The following is a 17,940-nucleotide window of genomic DNA, read 5'->3' as shown; positions in this document are numbered from 1 at the left end:
TTTTTGCTGCAAATTGAGGCTTAGTGGGCCGTCAGTGGTGTTGGGCCTGCGCTGGGTCGGGTCCACTGGTGGTGGGCTGCTGATGGCCTACCAAAAATGGGTTTTATTTTTTCTTTATTTTATCTTTTTCTCTCTTTTTCCTTTCATCTTTCTGTTTCTTCTCTTCTTTTTTCTTTTCAGTTACCTTTTTTACTTCTTTTGCTTGCTGTTTTTTTTTGTGTCTTTGTCTGCTTATTTGTGGAGGTGCGACGGTGGTGGGAGTGTAAGGGCGCGCCGGCGAGCACGGTAGCGGCGAAGGAGCGGCGGATTTTTTGAAGTTATTTTGTTTTTTTTTTTGCTACTCTTTTGTTTGCTTTGCTTTTCTTTTGGTTGCTTGCGACTTTTCAGGTGGTGGGGGCAAGGGGACGACAACGGTGGCGGTGGTTGAACGACGGTGGTGAGGGCTTTTGCTTGCTGCTGCTTGATTTTTTTTCTCTCTTTTTTTTGCTTTTTGGTTGCCGAAAATAAAAACCCCTTCCTTCTCTTCAATTTTTCTTTTTAAAAGCTCCAAATTTTGTCCTCTTTCTCATTGTTTACAGGTAGTGGGTGAAGAAGGAGCAGCCACCCATGTTTGTGGCCTGAAAATCTGGGAAGTGGGTGCCCCAAATCACGTAACTTGTCTGAAGGACCAAATCACAAATGTAACAAAACTTCTGGGGCTAAATGTAATTTTTAGAAAATTTAGGATTAAAATGAAATTTAATGAAGGTTTAGGGGTCTAAGTGAAATTTAAAGAAAGTTTAAGGGTCAAAATGAAATTTAGGAAAAGTTTAAGGGTCAAAATGCAATTTTTTAAAAAAAAATTTTTTTTTTTTTGAAATTTTGAAAATTAAACACAAAATCTAGTCGGACAAAAATTTAGTGCTTACATTATGTTTTCTTTATATTACTATATACTAGAATAAAAATTGAAAGACTATAATGAGGTATGCAAATAAATCATTGAAGATGCAATTAAATGATATTTTGATTTGATGCACTAAATTTAAATATGGTATTTAATGTAACATTTATGGTTAGATCTAATGTATTTTAAATATCTTTAAAACCCATTTACTCTTCATTATAAATTAATAACACTATTAATGAAATATATTGATATTTGAATACATTATATTTTAATATTTAAAAGTTAAAATCCAATTGCATATTCAAATTTAACCGTCTAATTAATTAGACTTTAATTTTTAAATCCGAGGTTAAATTTATAAAATTAAAAGTAAAAGAATTAAATTTTAAAAGTTTGAAAGATTACCTGAAATAATTAAACCAAATTTATTATATAAAAGGTTAAATTCTACTACTAATCCTTGTACTTTAATTTGATCAATTTTAGTTTCTGTACTTTTTGAATTTTAAAATTTTAGTCATGACCCAAATTGTAGCAACCAAAGTTGTATGGTCAAATTCAATTACTAGTCCTATTCCATATATACAGTTGTAGACTTAGTCTATATTCTTTTATTAGATCATTCGTCTTTGTACTTTTCGAATTTTGAAATTTCAATCTTGATGTAAATAGCAATTATTAATCTATTAAATAAATTTTTAGTGAATAATAATTGAAAATAACAAACTGACATGACACTGCACGTGTATCTTTTAAGATATTGAATTTAACCTAATATAAAATAATGTACATAATGATAGGGATTTTTCATTTTTTATTTTTTCATGTCATCGTCCCTAAAGAAATTCCAGCTGACATCCAACTACTGAAAGTCTTAAATTTAAATATATGAAAAATAAAAGAGAATCCATTTTCTTTTTGCACGTACAATGAGAGTATAACCATGAAGGTAAAAAAAATAAAAAAAGAAGAAGAAATAATAATCAAGATTTACTGCTACTTCCATGTTGCTTTTGTGCTTCATCGTGCTCTTCATCTTTGATCTCTTGTTGGGTCTCGTCTGCAGGCACAGCCGCGTGCTCCTCCTCCTCATCCGCCGGACGCGACGGAGGCGGGTCTACCACCGTACCGTCAAGGCAAGAAGAGCATTTCCTCTCAACCCAACCTTCAAAATCGTAGTGACCATGACCCATGATGGGTCTCCCGGAACAGAGTCTCCCGATCATGCCAGCTATGATACCGAGGATAGTGATCACTGCTACTACGGCTATGACGGGTCCGACAGACCCGTGACCCGTATGGGCAGTGTAGGCTTCTTGGGTCGTTCCCACCAGTGGTGGCTGCTGCTGTTCTAATGGTGTAGACATCACCAAAGAAGGAAAAAGAAAAAGGAACTTTCTTTGAAATATTAGAATATTTTGAAGGGTTCTTTTTGTTTCTTTAGTGATTGGAGAAATGGGGTTTTGGTTTTCTGTAACAAGTTTTAATTGGATCATGAAAATGAAAAACTAAATTATTAAAAAATAATGGGTTTATTTAAAGGGTTTAGGGGGGAGAGAGAGAGAATGGTGTTCAAAGAAGATGGACAAAAAGGCAAAAAGAAGAAAAGGTGAGGGAAAAAGGCAAAATAGTGTGTGAAGGAGTTCCGTTCCGTGTTGTTCGGTGTTAAGTCGTCCATTGAATTTGGGATGTGTTTTTCCTTTTCTGGGCTATTTTTTTTACAAAGTATTTTTTATGTTGATTTAATTATTTTAGAATTTACTGTTGTCTCGCAATAATATTATTTTCGAAGTTTAAACGCGAGTTTTCTCTAAAAACTCTAAGACATTTTGATACTTTTTTTTATGTAAACTCAATGTGTCTTTAAATCGTTAGACTTCAGATTAATGCATTATTTAGCATTATATTTCAATACTCTCCAGTTGGAGGTGCGGCCAATAACAGATGGGGGGAATTGCGGTTAATTCATCAACTTTTATACCGTAATTGGAAGGTAATATCTCTCGGTCCCAAAATAAAATTACCGATCATATGTCAAAGATTGCAAATCACTATAGAAATAATGTGTAAATATTTGAGGATCCTCCTGAGTTCGGTTTTGAGTTGCTGTTTGATGATCAAAATAATATTCTGCAATCACAATATATTGTTTCTTTTTACCCCAAAAAAAAACATAATTTCAATCTAAAAATAATGATAAAGAAATAACTTTTGAGAGTCAAACCAATTTTTCAAATTGATTTTTTAACTAAATAAAAAGACTTGAATATTCTAACTTTTGGCTCTTTAAAATCGATTTGATTGTTGAATCTAAAAATTTGTCCATTATTTATATTTATATTAACTATAAGTTATAAATATAATTTATATTTTCAATTTAGATTTACAAACAATTTATATTAATTATTTAAAAAATATTTAAAATTTATATTTTATAGGCATAATGACTTTTTTACTTGTTCAACTTAATGAAATAAAATCGTTTTAGCTCTTCATTTAATTTTTTTTTTGCCTCTTTCAGCCTTTAATTTAATGTTTTTTTTTGTCAAAACACTCGGATAGAAAAATTAGCGTTTGTTAACTTTTCCAATGTGGCAATCCACGTGTATGCCATGTCAACAATTAATTAAATTTAGTTAAAATTATAGACTTTTATTATATTTTTTATTATTAAATATATTTTTATATATTTAATAATTTTTATGCTTTTTTAATAATTTTATATTTTCTAAATCTTTTGAAATTTTATATATTTTTTAATTTTAAAAAAAAATTAATTGTTGACATGGCATACACGTGAGTGCCACGTCAGTAAGTTAACATCCGAAATATGGGCTTGGGCAAAATTTTAGGCCCGTTTAAAAAATGGGCCGGGCCTCGGGTAAGTTTTTTTGGCCCGGGCCCGGGCCCGGCCCGGCCCGAAAAATATTAAATATATTTTTTTATTTTTAAAATATAATAGTTTTTTATTTTAAGTTTATTTACTTTCATTTCCTTGACTAGTGTTACAAAATAATAATAATAAAACATCAAGTTTGTTTTACTAATCAAATGTTAGATTTTATTACAACAATTAATACAATTAATACAATTAATAATTTGATAAATTTACTAATCAAATGTTAGATTTTATTACAACAATTAATACAATTAACAATTAATAATTTGATAATTTTACTAACAATTAATTTTAATAACAATTAGTTTTAATTTTATTAAAAAAATAATTTTAATTTTAATTTTAATTTTAATTAAAAACCGGCCGGGCCAGGCCGGGCTCGGGCCCCATATTTTTTCTTTGAGCCGGGCCTGGGCAAAATCTCAAGCCCATATTTCGGGCCGGGCCGGGCCCGGGCCTAGTAAACGGGCTAAAAATTTTTTGTGGGCCCGGCCCGGCCCATGGACAGGTCTATTGACAAACAACGCAAGTTCAAGATCTAAAGAAGCAAAAAATTAAATGGAGGGCTAAAATAATTGTTTTTTTTTATAAAGTTGAAGGATCAAATAAATCATTATGTCTATTTTTTCATGGTTTTTAACAAAGAGCTACCATAAATTATTTTATTATATTATTATAATCTAAATAGAATATTTGTTAATAAAGAAATGATAATAACATGGCATGGTGAAAGAGCAATGAGACATATGACTAATGAGGGACATTGTCCTAGATGTGGTGCGATGTTGGAATCAGGACTTCATGCCGTTAGGGATTGCTCTTTTTCAAGAATGGTACAGTTGTCTGTGGTACCGGAAAATGCTCAAAGTTCGTTCTTTTCATTGCCGCTTGGTGACTAGTTGTTATGTAACTTAAAGAGTTCAAGAAAATGGAGGTCTCAGGAATTTAAGTGCCAGTCCTTTTTCTCGATCTTATGTTGGCTGCTATCGAAGGATCGTAACCTTTTTGTTTTTTCTAACGGACATAATTATGTACAAAAGCTTGTAGATATAAGTATTACTTGGACAAAGAGTTATGCAAAATCAGATTCAGCTTGGCCCCAACCGAATCCTTTAGTGTCGGATACATGGTGGTCACCACTCGAGAAAGGATGGATTAAACACAACACAAATGAAGCAATGTCATACATTAGCAATTGGGCGTCGAAGGGAGGCGTGATTAGAGATGCGGATGCAAGATGGTTATGCTGGTTTTCTATGGCGGTAAGCAAGGAAACAATTTTTTGAATTGAAGCACGTGCCATACTTGAAGGATTGCCCATAGCATGGGAGAAAGGATTCAGGCAAGTAGAACTAGAATGTGATAATGCATTTCTAGTGGAGACTCTGCTGGCTGGTGGACTTGCTTATAGTAGGTTGGTGGAGTTACGTTTATTTAGTTGCCTCTTCTAACGAAATTGGAGAATAAGACTTCACTATTTTCAAAGGTCTCAAAACAAGACTGCCGATCAAATGGCTAAGTACGCGAATAATCGTACACCAATTTACTATTATTTAAGGACCCACCAAGTTCAGTACAAGGGGTTCTGCATGCTGATAGGAATGCCTCTATACGGGGTTGATTGTTCAATGTAATTGCTTAGTGTTGTTCTTTTCTACAAAATATATATATTTTACATTTGAGTCAATTATTCCATCACTTACAAATTTTTTTATAATTTACAAAAGTTTAAGTTTATACACGATTTTTAATAAATGATTTATCAAATTATTAACAAATATTTAAATTTACTTACTTTTCTTAAGATCGTGTAAAAAATAACTCTCCTAATAATTGCGCTTGCTAAGGTTAAATTTACTATTATCTCAATCAGACATCAACTCAATTATAAAATTATTAAAAATGTCCTTTCAATGACAAATTAAATTATATAATAAATCAATAAAAATTTGATCATAATGAGATTTGAAATCAACACCATACATGATAAATATTTAATTTTCTATTTTTATGTAAACTTTTAATAAATATATTTATTAAATAAATTTTTTCACCCCTATCATGCTGTTTGTCATAAATCTAATTTTAAATTTTAAAGATTCATTTAAGGTTTTCTAAAAATTAGAGCTGTCTAGAGTCAAGTAATAGCCTGATTCATTCTAAAAAAGAAAAGAGGTTTGTGCAAGGGTCGCCCTTTCTTATAGCCTATTTTTATTGTTTAAAAATAATAAAATAATACAAATTTTATTTAATGTTAATATTTACATGTTTTATAATTAAATGGAAATATTTAAATTTATTTAATTTAAATTAGTTTGCATTCCCGCGTATGTTAGTTGTAATTGTATGCATTAAATAAATTACATTTAATAATTTCTTCCTTTTAAAAAAATTAATATATTGCTAAATGGTTATGCAGAGGGGCGAAATTAGAAATTTTTTTCAGTGGCGAAATTAAATTATAATTTTTACGATAGAAAATTTTAATTTAACCATTTTAATAGACTATATCTTTATAATTTTTAAAGGATTGAATTAATTTTTTATATTTTTGAGGAGCCAAAATGTAATTTTATCTTTACTAATTTAGAGTATCAAAGCCCCTGCGAGCCCTTATTTTCACCGCTTACATTGCAATATAAATACACATGTCAAATTATTAGAGTGCTAAATTATTGCGTATAAATGGTGCTAAATTGGATTGTTTTCTAAATTGCACTATGGTTTGAACTCGCTTGCTGAAGTTGGTGCCAAATCTATCAAACTAAGAAGGCCACCAATGTATAAACAAGTCTAATTAAATGCTTCATTTTTATTTTTATATATTTTAATAAGATTTTTTAATTTTACAAAATATAATTTTAAAAAATTGATATAATAATTAAATATGATTTTATTGAACTGGTAAAGCTCATATCAAAATCATCAAGTTTTAAGGTTGAATCACATTAAGTATAAGTATTTTTTTTTAGATTTTATAAAATTACTGTAAAAATAAGATACTTTTGATAACTTTACGAATGAATTAAGACTCGATAGATGGATGACACCAACTCAAGCGAAATTTAAATACAATATAGATTTGATAAAAATTGATATAAATATGTAATAAAAAACATTAAGTAGAATTTATTCGTTGAGATATGCAAGTTAATATTTTATTGTTTAATTCTTGTATTAAGGTAGTGTTTGAAAAGTTATCTAAAAATTAAATATGTGTGTAATTACTTATAATTATGTAGGGCAGCATGTTTAGGTAACTACTGTAATTGGTGGGTCTCACTAAATTAAGTGTAATTGAGGATTGAAGCACCTCAATTACACTTTCCGATTCTTAGGGGAGGGTAAGAATTGGAGTAATTGCGCGGGTAATTACACCCAAATCTAATTATCTTATGGGTTTCCAAATACTCATGCAAGATTTAACCTTAAAAAATTACTTTTATACAAGTCTAAGTTATAAAATATTATATTATAAGCATGAACACATATGAGTATTTAGGATGATTATGTCAAAAAAATTCTAAAAATTATATTATAAACCTTAAAATATATATTATAAAAAATAATTATGAATATTTTATAAAGTTATAACAAAAAAATATATTATTTAAATCTCAAAAAATTCTGAAGTTATGATAAAAAAAATTTGTCATAAAAGTGTTACAAAAACATGTTAGAATATGATTATTTATAAAAAAGATATGACCAAAAAGTTTGAGTATAACTTATTTACGAGTCCATAATATATATTATAAAAATAATATATTTATTTATAAAAAAATATTATATATTTTTTTCATAACTTAATTATAAAAATAACTTTATAAAATTATGATCAAAATTTATATTTATGGAAGTTATTAGACATTTTTACCTAATTTACATATATCAAAACGTACCTAGCATAAGTCTTTCATCAAATTAAATTTATATAAATTTTTATGACCAAAGCTATAGACGGTTTGTGATGTAAACCCAAATAAGATGTTGTAGATGCTACTTATGCAAATACAAAAGATTTTCTTGCATCATATTGTGGGGTACGATATCATTTGAGAGAACAAAACTAAACATGAGCATCAAAGAAGTCGAAATGTTATTGAGAGAACATTTGCTATACTGAAAAAAAGAACTCGATCAAAGACCAACATATGATAATTTGATAAAATTGCATATGATGTTATTATTTTTATTAGTAATCGTATTATCAACTACTTTCATATACTAAAATATTACATATGATAATTTGATTTTCATTTTTATTACTTGTTTAGATTTTTTATCGTACTAATAATTTTTTATAGTAATTAATATTTTTTTTAAATATAAATTAAGTATCCATATAAATACAATTTTTATTACTAAACCTAAAAAAACACAGAAAAGGTGGATATTGTATAGAAAAAAGCTGGGTGCTTTTGAAAGACACAAGACAAATATCTCAATGGAGGTTGTACGAAAGGTTGCTCAGGCATCTTACAGCTTTTCTTTATATTCCTCTTTCAATCCATCCCTCCTCATGCATATACATATACAATTATATATATATCGGTATTATTTAGGTTTATTTTATAATTCATGTTTAAGGCTTGTGGTTATTCTTTCTAATAATATCGCGTTATATATTATAAAATAATTATTTGATAAATTGGTGGTGAAGACATTTAATTCCACATATGAAATTGAAAATTTGATAAATTAAAATTTGGAATCAAAATGATTTGAACTTGAAATAGCAATTCAAACTTGAAGTTAACCCTAAATCCAAAATTAACCCGAACCCATATAACCCAAACTTAAAATTAACTCGAACTCAAAACCAACCTAAACCCACAATTTTTTAACCCACAATTTTTTAATAGAGATGTTTGGGGAAGAATCTTTGATGTGAATTTGGCAGTGATGTTTTGCAGAGGCTCAGAAGGTGATGGCAATTGATCATTGTAGTAGCAGTTACTCCATCTTCCTGCCTGGCCAACAAAAATGATTGTACAAAATAACGCGAACAATCTGCCTATTGATTCACACACTTCATACAAAATCATAAGCATGAAGATTTTAAAAACAAAAACACTGTCAATTACCAAGACAACAGCCTCCCTTGCTGCAAGAGTCAATATATCAACATGTGATGGCCACACTTATTCAATATATATGTTAAAACTGGTTATATGTATGAATCAAAATAATATTTAATCATTTTGTAATTTTCTTATAATAATGTTTTAAATAGGTATTAGTTTACAATAAAGGTGAATTAATATGAATTCATATAAATGCAAAATTATCCTTGTTTTGCTTTGTTTGTGGTGTATTAGGCCATAAAGATAGTTTCTGTCCAATCCGTCTCAATTATGGTGGCGAAGAGATGCCGCAAGGATAGGATCTTACGTTGAGAGCGCCGCCGAGGAGGGCGTTCGTGGGGAGAAGTGTCTGGTTGCGAGAAGAAGGGGTGGGTGTCTCTATTGGCGAAAATTATGAAAGTCGAAATTCAAGGAGTGATATTGGAGGCGATAGAAGGCAAGGAAATTGGCAGCAATTTAATCCTATTTTAGGAGTAAATTTAGCAGGACTTTCCAAAAGGAACGAGTTACCAAAAGATGGTGATTCTAGTGGATTGATTTTCGATACTATGGAAAATGATTTGGAGGAAAATCCAATTCAAGTGGGTGAGGGTAAGAAACGGCCCAGGGCCGATTACCCAATACTCAACTTGTCTTTTTCATGGAGACAAAAATTTCAACTAGTAGGATGGGAAAGGTGCGGTTGAAATGTGGTCATTTTTGTGGTGTCGATGTGGGGGCAGTAGGTTCGAGAGGAGGTTTAAGTTTTGGATGGAAAGTAGGTTGTTCGGTGACCCTTAGAAGTTTGCCTGCATTCAAAGGAAATTTGGTGTCAACTTGGTATTGCGAGACAAACAGCGACAACTGAGATATCAATTATAGATTGGGTTCACCAGTTTTTGGCCATAACTCTATGTATTTTTGTCATGTGTTCTGCTGTGCAATGTGGGGGATTTGGACTATGCGCAATAGGCTTTTACATCAAAGTCAAAAGTCTACAGCATCAGAGATTATGAGCTTTATAAAAAAATTTTGGGCGAAGTGGATGGTATGAAGGAAAAACCAACTACCTGTCAGGTTCCTCTTGTTTACTGGCAACTGCACAAAAACATTCTGTCAAAATAAATTTTGATGCAGGATTTTGTTAACAAAATAACAAATCGTGCTCAGGGATTATTTTGCGGGATGATTCCGGTATTGTTCTTTGGTCAAAAGCTATAATGCATGTCAACATACCTTCTCCTTTTGCAGCGGAAGCGATGGTGTGTGTTGAGGCGGCAGAGATGGGCTTATAGTTGGGTTTTCCAAGAGTAGAGATTGAGGGTCTCTTTGGCTGTGATCCGAAAACTGAAAGCAGAAGGAATTGAAAGATCGGTGATAGGGGCTTACATTTTCAACATAAAGACAATATGTGAATGATATCAAAAATGTGTTTTCCATCACGTAGCAAAACATGCAAATGGTGCAGCACACTCTTTGGCTACAGAGGGATTAAAAAGAGATGATAATTATCTTTTTGGAGGGATTCCTCTCTTTGCGCAGAAGGCAGTTGAGGCAGATCTGCGACATTTGTGCTCCTTGTGACCTTAAGGCGAAGATTCAGCTTCTGTATGGCAAAGATACACTTCTTTGGTCAAGAAATCGAAGTTTCAACTTAAGGGTCTCTTTCAGGTTTGGTGTTTGCGAGGAATTTTTTGTTGAATTGGGAAGGACCCCTTCAGGTTTTTGTGGTTTTTCAGCAGATTTGTGGAGGTTTTTCTTTGCTTCAATATGAGCATCTGAAGAGGTCTATGTTTTAGATGCTTTGGAATCTGAACAATCTGCTTGGGTGGTTGGGTTTTTGTTGCTTTTTATGGTTTCATTTATTGCTTTGTTGGGTGATGTTTATCTGCTTAGTCCTTTGGTTTTTCGTCTCTTCATAATCTTGTTTTTTTATTTTTTTATTGTTTGTGTTTTGGGCCTTTATTGATCTTTGGGGTCTGTTTTATTTTCAATGAAATCCTACCATTCTACTTTCAAAAAAAAATGCCTAATATAATATTAATTAAAAAAACATTCCTAATAATTTCATATAAATTTTGACTTATTCTAATCAATTGATAAGGAAGTAATGATTTTTATTATGATTTCTTACTAATAAAATCATGACTAATATAAAATTAATTTAAAAGGAAACACTCGCAACCAATTTATATAAATGTTGGCTTATTCATGTGCTTGACCAAATATATATAATTGAGTTTACAAAATAAAATATCCAAAAGATAACAAACTAAATCCAAAACTATTTGTTGATTTACAACAACTACCCAACTAAAAACAAGGAAACATAACTCTAGTAAAACTAGGAGAGTTATTCAAAGCTAACAATCTCCAGTATTCTAGCAACAACTGGAGACTTATTCAAACATATCTAATATTCCCACCCTTAAATTGAATCGTTCTATACATTCAGTTCACATTTGCTATGACTCTCAGCTTGCATCGCATTCGAACAAAGTCTTCTAACTTAAGTGGCTTAGTCATGACATCTGCTACTTGTTCTTGCGAACTACAAGGTTGCAGTTCAACTACTTCATTCCTTGTAAGATCCCTTAGAAAGTGAAAGCGTACATCAATATGCTTGCTTCTCCCATACATAATTGGATTCCTTGATAATTTGGTGGTAGAACTATTGTCACAATATATAATCGTTAGACTTGTTTGATTTCTTTTTACTGCCTCAAGTATCCGCCTGAGCCATACAACTTGACATGAGCTCGTTGCTGCAACTATAAATTCCACTTCAGTGTTTGATAGACTCACCACCGATTGCTTCTTCGATCTCTATGAGATAGTAACCTCACTCATCATGAATACATAGCCCGATGTACTCTTTTTTGTCTTCAACGTCATTATATTAGGACAATCCAAATTCACATGTTCCTTTGAGATAACTTATGATTTGCTTTACTGCTTGAAAACGAAACTCCTTTGGCTTTTTCATGAATAGACTTACTTGATTCACGCTATACATGATGACCGACTGCGTGGTAGTTGCATACATTAGACTCTTGATCATCTTTTTGTAAAGCGCATTGTCCACTCATTTTCCATCTTCATCCTTGCTTATTTATTTCCTGGAACCATTAGATTATGAATTGAGTTTGAGTTGGATCATCTACAATGTACTTCTTTTGACACACAAAAATATCATCAGCCTTCTGAGTTTCTTCAAGATCGAGAAAGAACTTCATTTTTCCTATATCAGTCATAGAAAATTCTAACTTTATGAGCTTTTTGAACTCCATCATGATTTCATCACCATTCCTTGTATAAATTAAATCATCCACATACAAGCTCACTACCAAAATACTCATCCTCTCCACCTTAATGAATAAGGTGGGTTCACACTCACATTTTTCAAATCCATGGCTAAGAAAATATCCTTCAATTTGACTGTACCAAGCCCGAAGGACTTATTTTAAGCCAAATAGAGCACATTTCAACTTGTAGACTTTTCTTTTTCCCCCTTTTCCGAATCTTATTGGTTGTTTGTAACACCTTATACCTGACCCGATCATTGGGTTCGAGCTATTAGGTGTCACATTCGTTGTCGAAGCAACTACAGTCAATCAATTAACAAACAAGTAATCATACATGTAATTCAATTTTAAACAAACTTAAAATATAACAAAATAATTATTTTCTGGTTTTAATACAAGCTTATGAAAGCTCAATACTAAACCGAGGGCGAAATAGGACTAAACTGAAACATTTTCAAAATGTGACAATTGGGTATCGCGATATTCTAGACTTGACATTGCGATACCAAAGACACATCGTGATACCAAAAACAGTAACCAAACTTCAATTTTCATCATGTGGGTATTGCGATATCCAGGGTTTGGTATCGCAATTTCAAAGATAGTAGCCAAGTTTCGTAACTTGAGGACTAAATTATAAAATTTTCAAAATAAATTAGGGTTGATACAATCATCTATGAAAATAGATCCTTGTCTTCTGACTACAATGATCTATGAAAATAGCTCAATGTCTTCCAAATACAATCATCTATGAAAGTGATGATGTACCTTTTATTGCTTTAGAAATTGGTTGAGTAGGTCCACATAAATTAGAATGAACCAATTGCAATGACCACTTAGCTCTTCACGAAATCTTATTAGGAAAGGGATCTCGTTGTTGCTTCCCATTCAGATTTGATGGTTTTATTAGTTACAACAACCCAAATACTATTTCCTTTTGTTGTAGGGTGTTGAGTCCCTTGAAACTTAAATGACCATAACGACAATGCCATAATTGGCCAATATTTTCAGTTATTGCATTGAAGCAAGTTGTATCAATTGGTAGGGACACTACTGTAATTTTGAACATGCGATTGGGGGACATCGTAGATTTCATGATAACACCCCTCTCAGGATGATAAATCTTGCAATTGTTGTGTTGAATAAGCACAACTAGACCTTTCTCTTGAAGTTATCCAACACTTAACAAATTATTTTTCAAATTAGGCACATAAAATATTTTAGTTATTACCTGTATTTGATTGTTAATCTGCAATCGCACATTCCCTTTTCCTTTTACCACTAAGATTGCATTGTTTCCTAACTTCACGTTATCTACAAATTGCTCATTGAAGTTTGCAAAACATTCTTTCCGATTACACATGCGATTGCTGCAACTGGAGTCTAAGAACCAATCATCACTCTTGAGTTGTTCATCCTTAACTCGAGCCACGAGCAACATTTCTTCAGGAGTCTCTATATGGTTACTTTCTTGCTTTGACATTCCTACTAAAAGTGCCCTAGTTTATGGTAATTGAAGCAGTCAACAGTGGATTTGTCAAAGTTTGCCCTTCCACGTCCTCGACCTCGTCCTCAGTAGCTACCACGACCTCATTCTTAATTAAAGATACCCCATAAGTTACCTTCAAAGCTTGTTCCTCTTTTGGGTTAGTCATTCTTTGCTCATGCACTAGCAAACTGCTTTGCAATTCATCTATGGACAGGTTGCTAGTGTCTTGTGCCTCATCAATAGAACATACCATATAATTGAATTTCGAAGTCATAAATAGCAATATCTTTTCCACTACTTCTTTGTCACTTTTGTGTTCACCTTTAGCTTTCATCTTGTTCGCAATCGTAAGTGTACGAGAGAAATAATCATTCACCGTCCCTCCAGCCTTCATATAGAGTGTCTCAAACTCCTTCCTCAATGCTTGTAATTGTGCTCACTTAACCCACATAGAACCTTGGTATTTTTTCTTCACAGAATCCCATATGTCCTTAGATGTGTCTTCTTGAGAACCGTCTCAAGAATAGATCGATCCAAAGCTTGGAATAGATAATTCTTCGCCTTCAAGTCCTCAAGTTTCTATTCATCAATATGATGTTGTTGCACCTTATAAAGTGTTGTTCCAGCAGGTGCAACAGTAATTCCAGTTTCCACCAAACTCCAGTATTCTTTTGAACTCAAAAAATTCTCCATCAACATTTCCCAATGATCATAGTGACCATAAAAGGAATTGAAGGTTGCACAAAGGTATTTTCGGTTTCCATCACTCTCTTAGTGTTTAGCTAGCTGCAACTCTGCTTTCCCAAGCCTAGATCTGGCTCGGATATCATAATGTTAGAAAAGAAATCCAGTTGCTAAAGTATTTGATGGGAGAATTGCCTGGTTTATTCCTGTGCTTAACCAAATATATATAGTCGAGCTTACAAAATAAAATATCCAAAAGATAGCGAACTAAATCCAACACTATTTGCTGATTTCTAGCAACTACCCAACTAGAAATAAGGAAACATAACTCTAGTAAAACTAGGAAATTTATTCGAAGCTAACAACCTCTAGCATTATAGCAACAACTGATGACTTAATCAAACATATCTAATAGATTTTGTATTTTTAAATTAATTGATTCTAAATATTTTTAAATAATTAATAATTACACATAACAAATTTAAATAATGACAAATGGGAAATTATTAGATATGTCACATGTCAATGTTTCTTTATATTGAAACATCAAATTGCTAAAGTATTAGTATATATAAGATTATGTTTCTTTATATTGTGAGGAGAGATTACGAATTAAGGAAAAATATATTGATGCACCATTAGCATGCACAGTTAGTAAATAATAATATGGTCCTTTATAAATGAGTAAAACAAAAAAAATAAAGGATTTATAAATAAATACTAATAACTTTATTTAAATATAATTAAATATTTATTATAATTATTGTACTTTTCTTATCTTTCATTGGAAAATCTTAAATCCTAAATCTTAAAATCTAAACCCAAAACTTGAAAAAAAATAATTATGATTAATATTTAATTATGTTTAAATAAAATTATTAAGGTGTCTGTGTTGCGTATCAAATATTATTTCTTATTTATATGTACATTATATTTTTTTGTTTTAGTTAGTGACGAGGTGATAAATTGTTGATTGGTGATACATCAAATAACTCATTGTTGATTATGTATTTGGAAAATGAAAAATAACAGTGTTCATTAATCTATTTTTCTTGGCTTTCTAAAGTCTATTCTTTTTCCGTGAAGGGCAAATGAGAGGATTCTCATTGATTTTTTCTCAATCGGTCATTGACTCCCTTTGATATCAAAACACCCAACAATTTAATATCTTGAAACCTTAGAAAAGAACTCGATAATTAATTAGTTACGTTAAATCGAAAATCCAAAACTTGAATTGATTGAGTTTATGAACATATTTTTAGGGTTAGGGTTAGGGTTAGGTGAGGCGTCATAGCAGCATTATAACTCTCTTGATCAGTAAACATTTTGTTGTTTTTAGAATCAAAATTGAAGATTTGAATTAAAGATAGAAAGCATAACAAGGTGTTCGGTAAACAGAGTTCTGGGTCTTTTTTAGTCGATTTGGGCACAAATGGAGTCTTGGATAGTCAAACCCTCTAATTGTAGTGCTTGGTGAATGGAGGTTTATGAAAACTTGTTCAGCTAAAACCTCAAAAATAAAAAACGTAGGGATGGACAACTTTTTTCACAGTTAATTGAGAGTGAGATATGTAGAGTGACATATCTAACCATGCTTACTCAATTTTCACAAGGTTAATATATGCAAATAAGGAACTTAGGAAATTTATTTATTTAAAATTTTAAAAATATTCACTAATTAATTTTCATAATGGATGTTTTAATTCCTTGGTAATTGTGTTTTATTTCAATAATTTCACTCAATAAAAACTAAAGTATTATAAACAAATAAATACTTGACAATAAAATGTGACATGCCCTTATTTGTCATTTTACACATCAACTTTCAGCAATCAGCTAAGTTTTACCAAACACTTTTAAATAAACAGTTAATAGAACTAGTTGGTCAAACTAACCATTACAATTAGATATCAACTATCAGCCAATTACCAAATAGGGCCAACGTTTTATAACTTTAGGTACCTAATTGGACCCAAAAAAAATTTAGATACCAATATAATATATATATATTCTTTAAGGGCCAATTTATAAATGAAGCTATTTTCTTTTATTATTCGATATGTTCTTATATGTTGGTTACATATTTTATCGTGTCACAACTATATTTATGTCAAACACATATTCGACGCTTGGATGAACGTCTAATGTTCATGTAAAACAAAAAAAAAACACTAAGCTTTTTTCAACCTATTAAAATCACACTACTTCAATAATGTTCAGTTTTAAGTTTGAGTTAATATATATGGAGATATCTGAATTTAGTAACTTATACTTAATTGATACCTAAAATATTTTTTGGATCTAATTAGTACCTAAACTTAAAAACCATAAATCAACATGATACTTTTTTTAGTTACCTCACTAACATCATTGAAATATGTCGATGTGACACAAATGACCAGTAGCATGATGACATGTCGCAACCTCACATTTTCACACACGATAAGAAGATTTATCACATAATGTGAGGCTATCACATGTCACCATGCTATTAGTTGTCAGTATCCGGTCAATGTATTTTTTAAAGATCACATAGTGTATTTTAACCGTGTTAGTTCGGTACTTAAAAAAAGATATCAAGTTGGCTTATGATTTTCAAGTTTAGGTACTTGTTAGGTCAAAATATATATAAATACCAAGTATAAGTTGCTAAGTTTAAGTATCTCTATATATATTAACTCTTTAAGTTATAAAACTCAGATAACCATAAGGTTACAGATTCATAGCTGGTTTTTCTATACATTAACAAGAACAATTATGAAAGTGTACGGATGCACAGTCCTCGTATCATTGTTGAGCATATAAGGATGAAGTCAGAAATTTTATGTTGAAAGGTTAAGATAAAATTAAAAAAAATTGTGTGGGTCAAATCTAAAAAAAATTGTATTATAATGGACTAAATTGAAAAAATAATATTTTAAAAAAACCAAAAATAAAAAACTTTCATATGACCAAAGTTAAAAAGGATTAAATTAAACTTTTAATTTTTAAGAGAAACTAAATGTGAAATTATACCATTTAATTAAGGGACCCAAGAGCCCTGCCTACCCTTGACTTCGTCATTGCCCAGACACCATTTTCAATCATGTTCAATAAATAGGAACACGAACTATTGTAATACCTTGGGATGAAGCTAGAAACTGTTGAGGCGGTGAGATAAAATTCTAAATTTTTTTTGGGGTCGAAGCTAAAAATATTATTTTAAAAGGGAAATTATAATACAAATTTTAAGAGGGATAAAAATATAAATTCTATTTATTCAAATGAGTAAAAGGCTTAAATTAAATGATTAATAATTAAGAGAGGGTACCAATGAAATTTCCTCGTGTGAACAAGGGGCTAAGGTCCCTACCTAGTCTTTGGCTTCTCTGGTAAAACCGATGATCAAGTTGATCATACAATATTGAGCAAAATAGAAAGACAAGACAACAAAGGGGAAAAGACAAATGCAAACTTGGAGAAGGGTTTGGATCAATTTTGTGTTCAAGTTGTTTTGGGTTCAAGTGGCTTGAGTCTTGAATTTTTAAGTGGGACACTATTAATTCAAGCCATTTTGGATATTCGAGGGCTAATATCTACTTCAAATATGCTAGAAATGGTAATTAAAA

At 31.1% G+C, this 17,940-nt stretch overlaps 2 protein-coding genes across 10 annotated transcripts; both read right to left on the bottom strand.

Annotated features, from left to right (window-relative positions):
* Positions 1–1,635: 1,635 nt before the first annotated feature.
* On the bottom strand, positions 1,636–2,689 carry LOC107942871 (uncharacterized). Its single transcript, XM_016876601.2, has one exon. The coding sequence runs from the start codon at positions 2,383–2,385 to the stop codon at positions 1,873–1,875; it is 513 nt and encodes a 170-aa protein (XP_016732090.1). The 5' UTR covers positions 2,386–2,689; the 3' UTR covers positions 1,636–1,872.
* Positions 2,690–8,508: 5,819 nt separating this feature from the next.
* On the bottom strand, positions 8,509–10,844 carry LOC107942870 (uncharacterized). 9 transcript variants are annotated; one of them, XR_005923482.1, is made up of 5 exons: positions 10,091–10,824; positions 9,925–9,952; positions 9,765–9,827; positions 9,183–9,663; positions 8,509–8,761 (listed from the first exon to the last, which is right to left on the bottom strand). XR_005923482.1 is itself a non-coding variant. In XM_041110016.1 (3 exons), exons 1-3 carry the CDS (start codon positions 10,307–10,309, stop codon positions 8,745–8,747), a joined length of 264 nt encoding a protein of 87 aa, XP_040965950.1. In that variant the 5' UTR covers positions 10,310–10,844; the 3' UTR covers positions 8,509–8,744. The 9 variants fall into 9 exon arrangements, 2 of the variants coding, with proteins under 2 accessions (XP_040965950.1, XP_040965949.1); XR_005923479.1 differs by having other exon boundaries at positions 8,509–9,663; positions 9,765–9,849; positions 10,091–10,833; XR_005923480.1 differs by having other exon boundaries at positions 8,509–9,663; positions 10,091–10,832.
* Positions 10,845–17,940: the final 7,096 nt, after the last annotated feature.

Source organism: Gossypium hirsutum, chromosome D13 (genome assembly GCF_007990345.1).
Source record: "Gossypium hirsutum isolate 1008001.06 chromosome D13, Gossypium_hirsutum_v2.1, whole genome shotgun sequence".
NCBI classification, from domain to species: domain Eukaryota; kingdom Viridiplantae; phylum Streptophyta; class Magnoliopsida; order Malvales; family Malvaceae; genus Gossypium; species Gossypium hirsutum.
The sequence above is the reverse complement of the archived record's forward strand: the minus strand, read 5'-3'. Positions and strand labels throughout refer to the sequence as shown.

Excerpts from the sequence above, each read along its gene's own strand:
- LOC107942871 (XM_016876601.2), bottom strand. The coding sequence starts at position 2,385 with ATGATCCAATTAAAACTTGTTACAGAAAACCAAAACCCCATTTCTCCA.
- LOC107942870 (XM_041110015.1), bottom strand. The coding sequence starts at position 10,309 with ATGTTTTGCTACGTGATGGAAAACACATTTTTGATATCATTCACATAT. Across the intron at positions 9,953-10,090 it reads TTCCGCTGCAAAAGGAGAAG|TTGCCAGTAAACAAGAGGAA; the intron begins GTATGTTGACAT and ends GTTTTTGTGCAG. Across the intron at positions 9,664-9,924 it reads AAACAAGAGGAACCTGACAG|GCAAACTTCTAAGGGTCACC; the intron begins GTAGTTGGTTTT and ends CTTTGAATGCAG.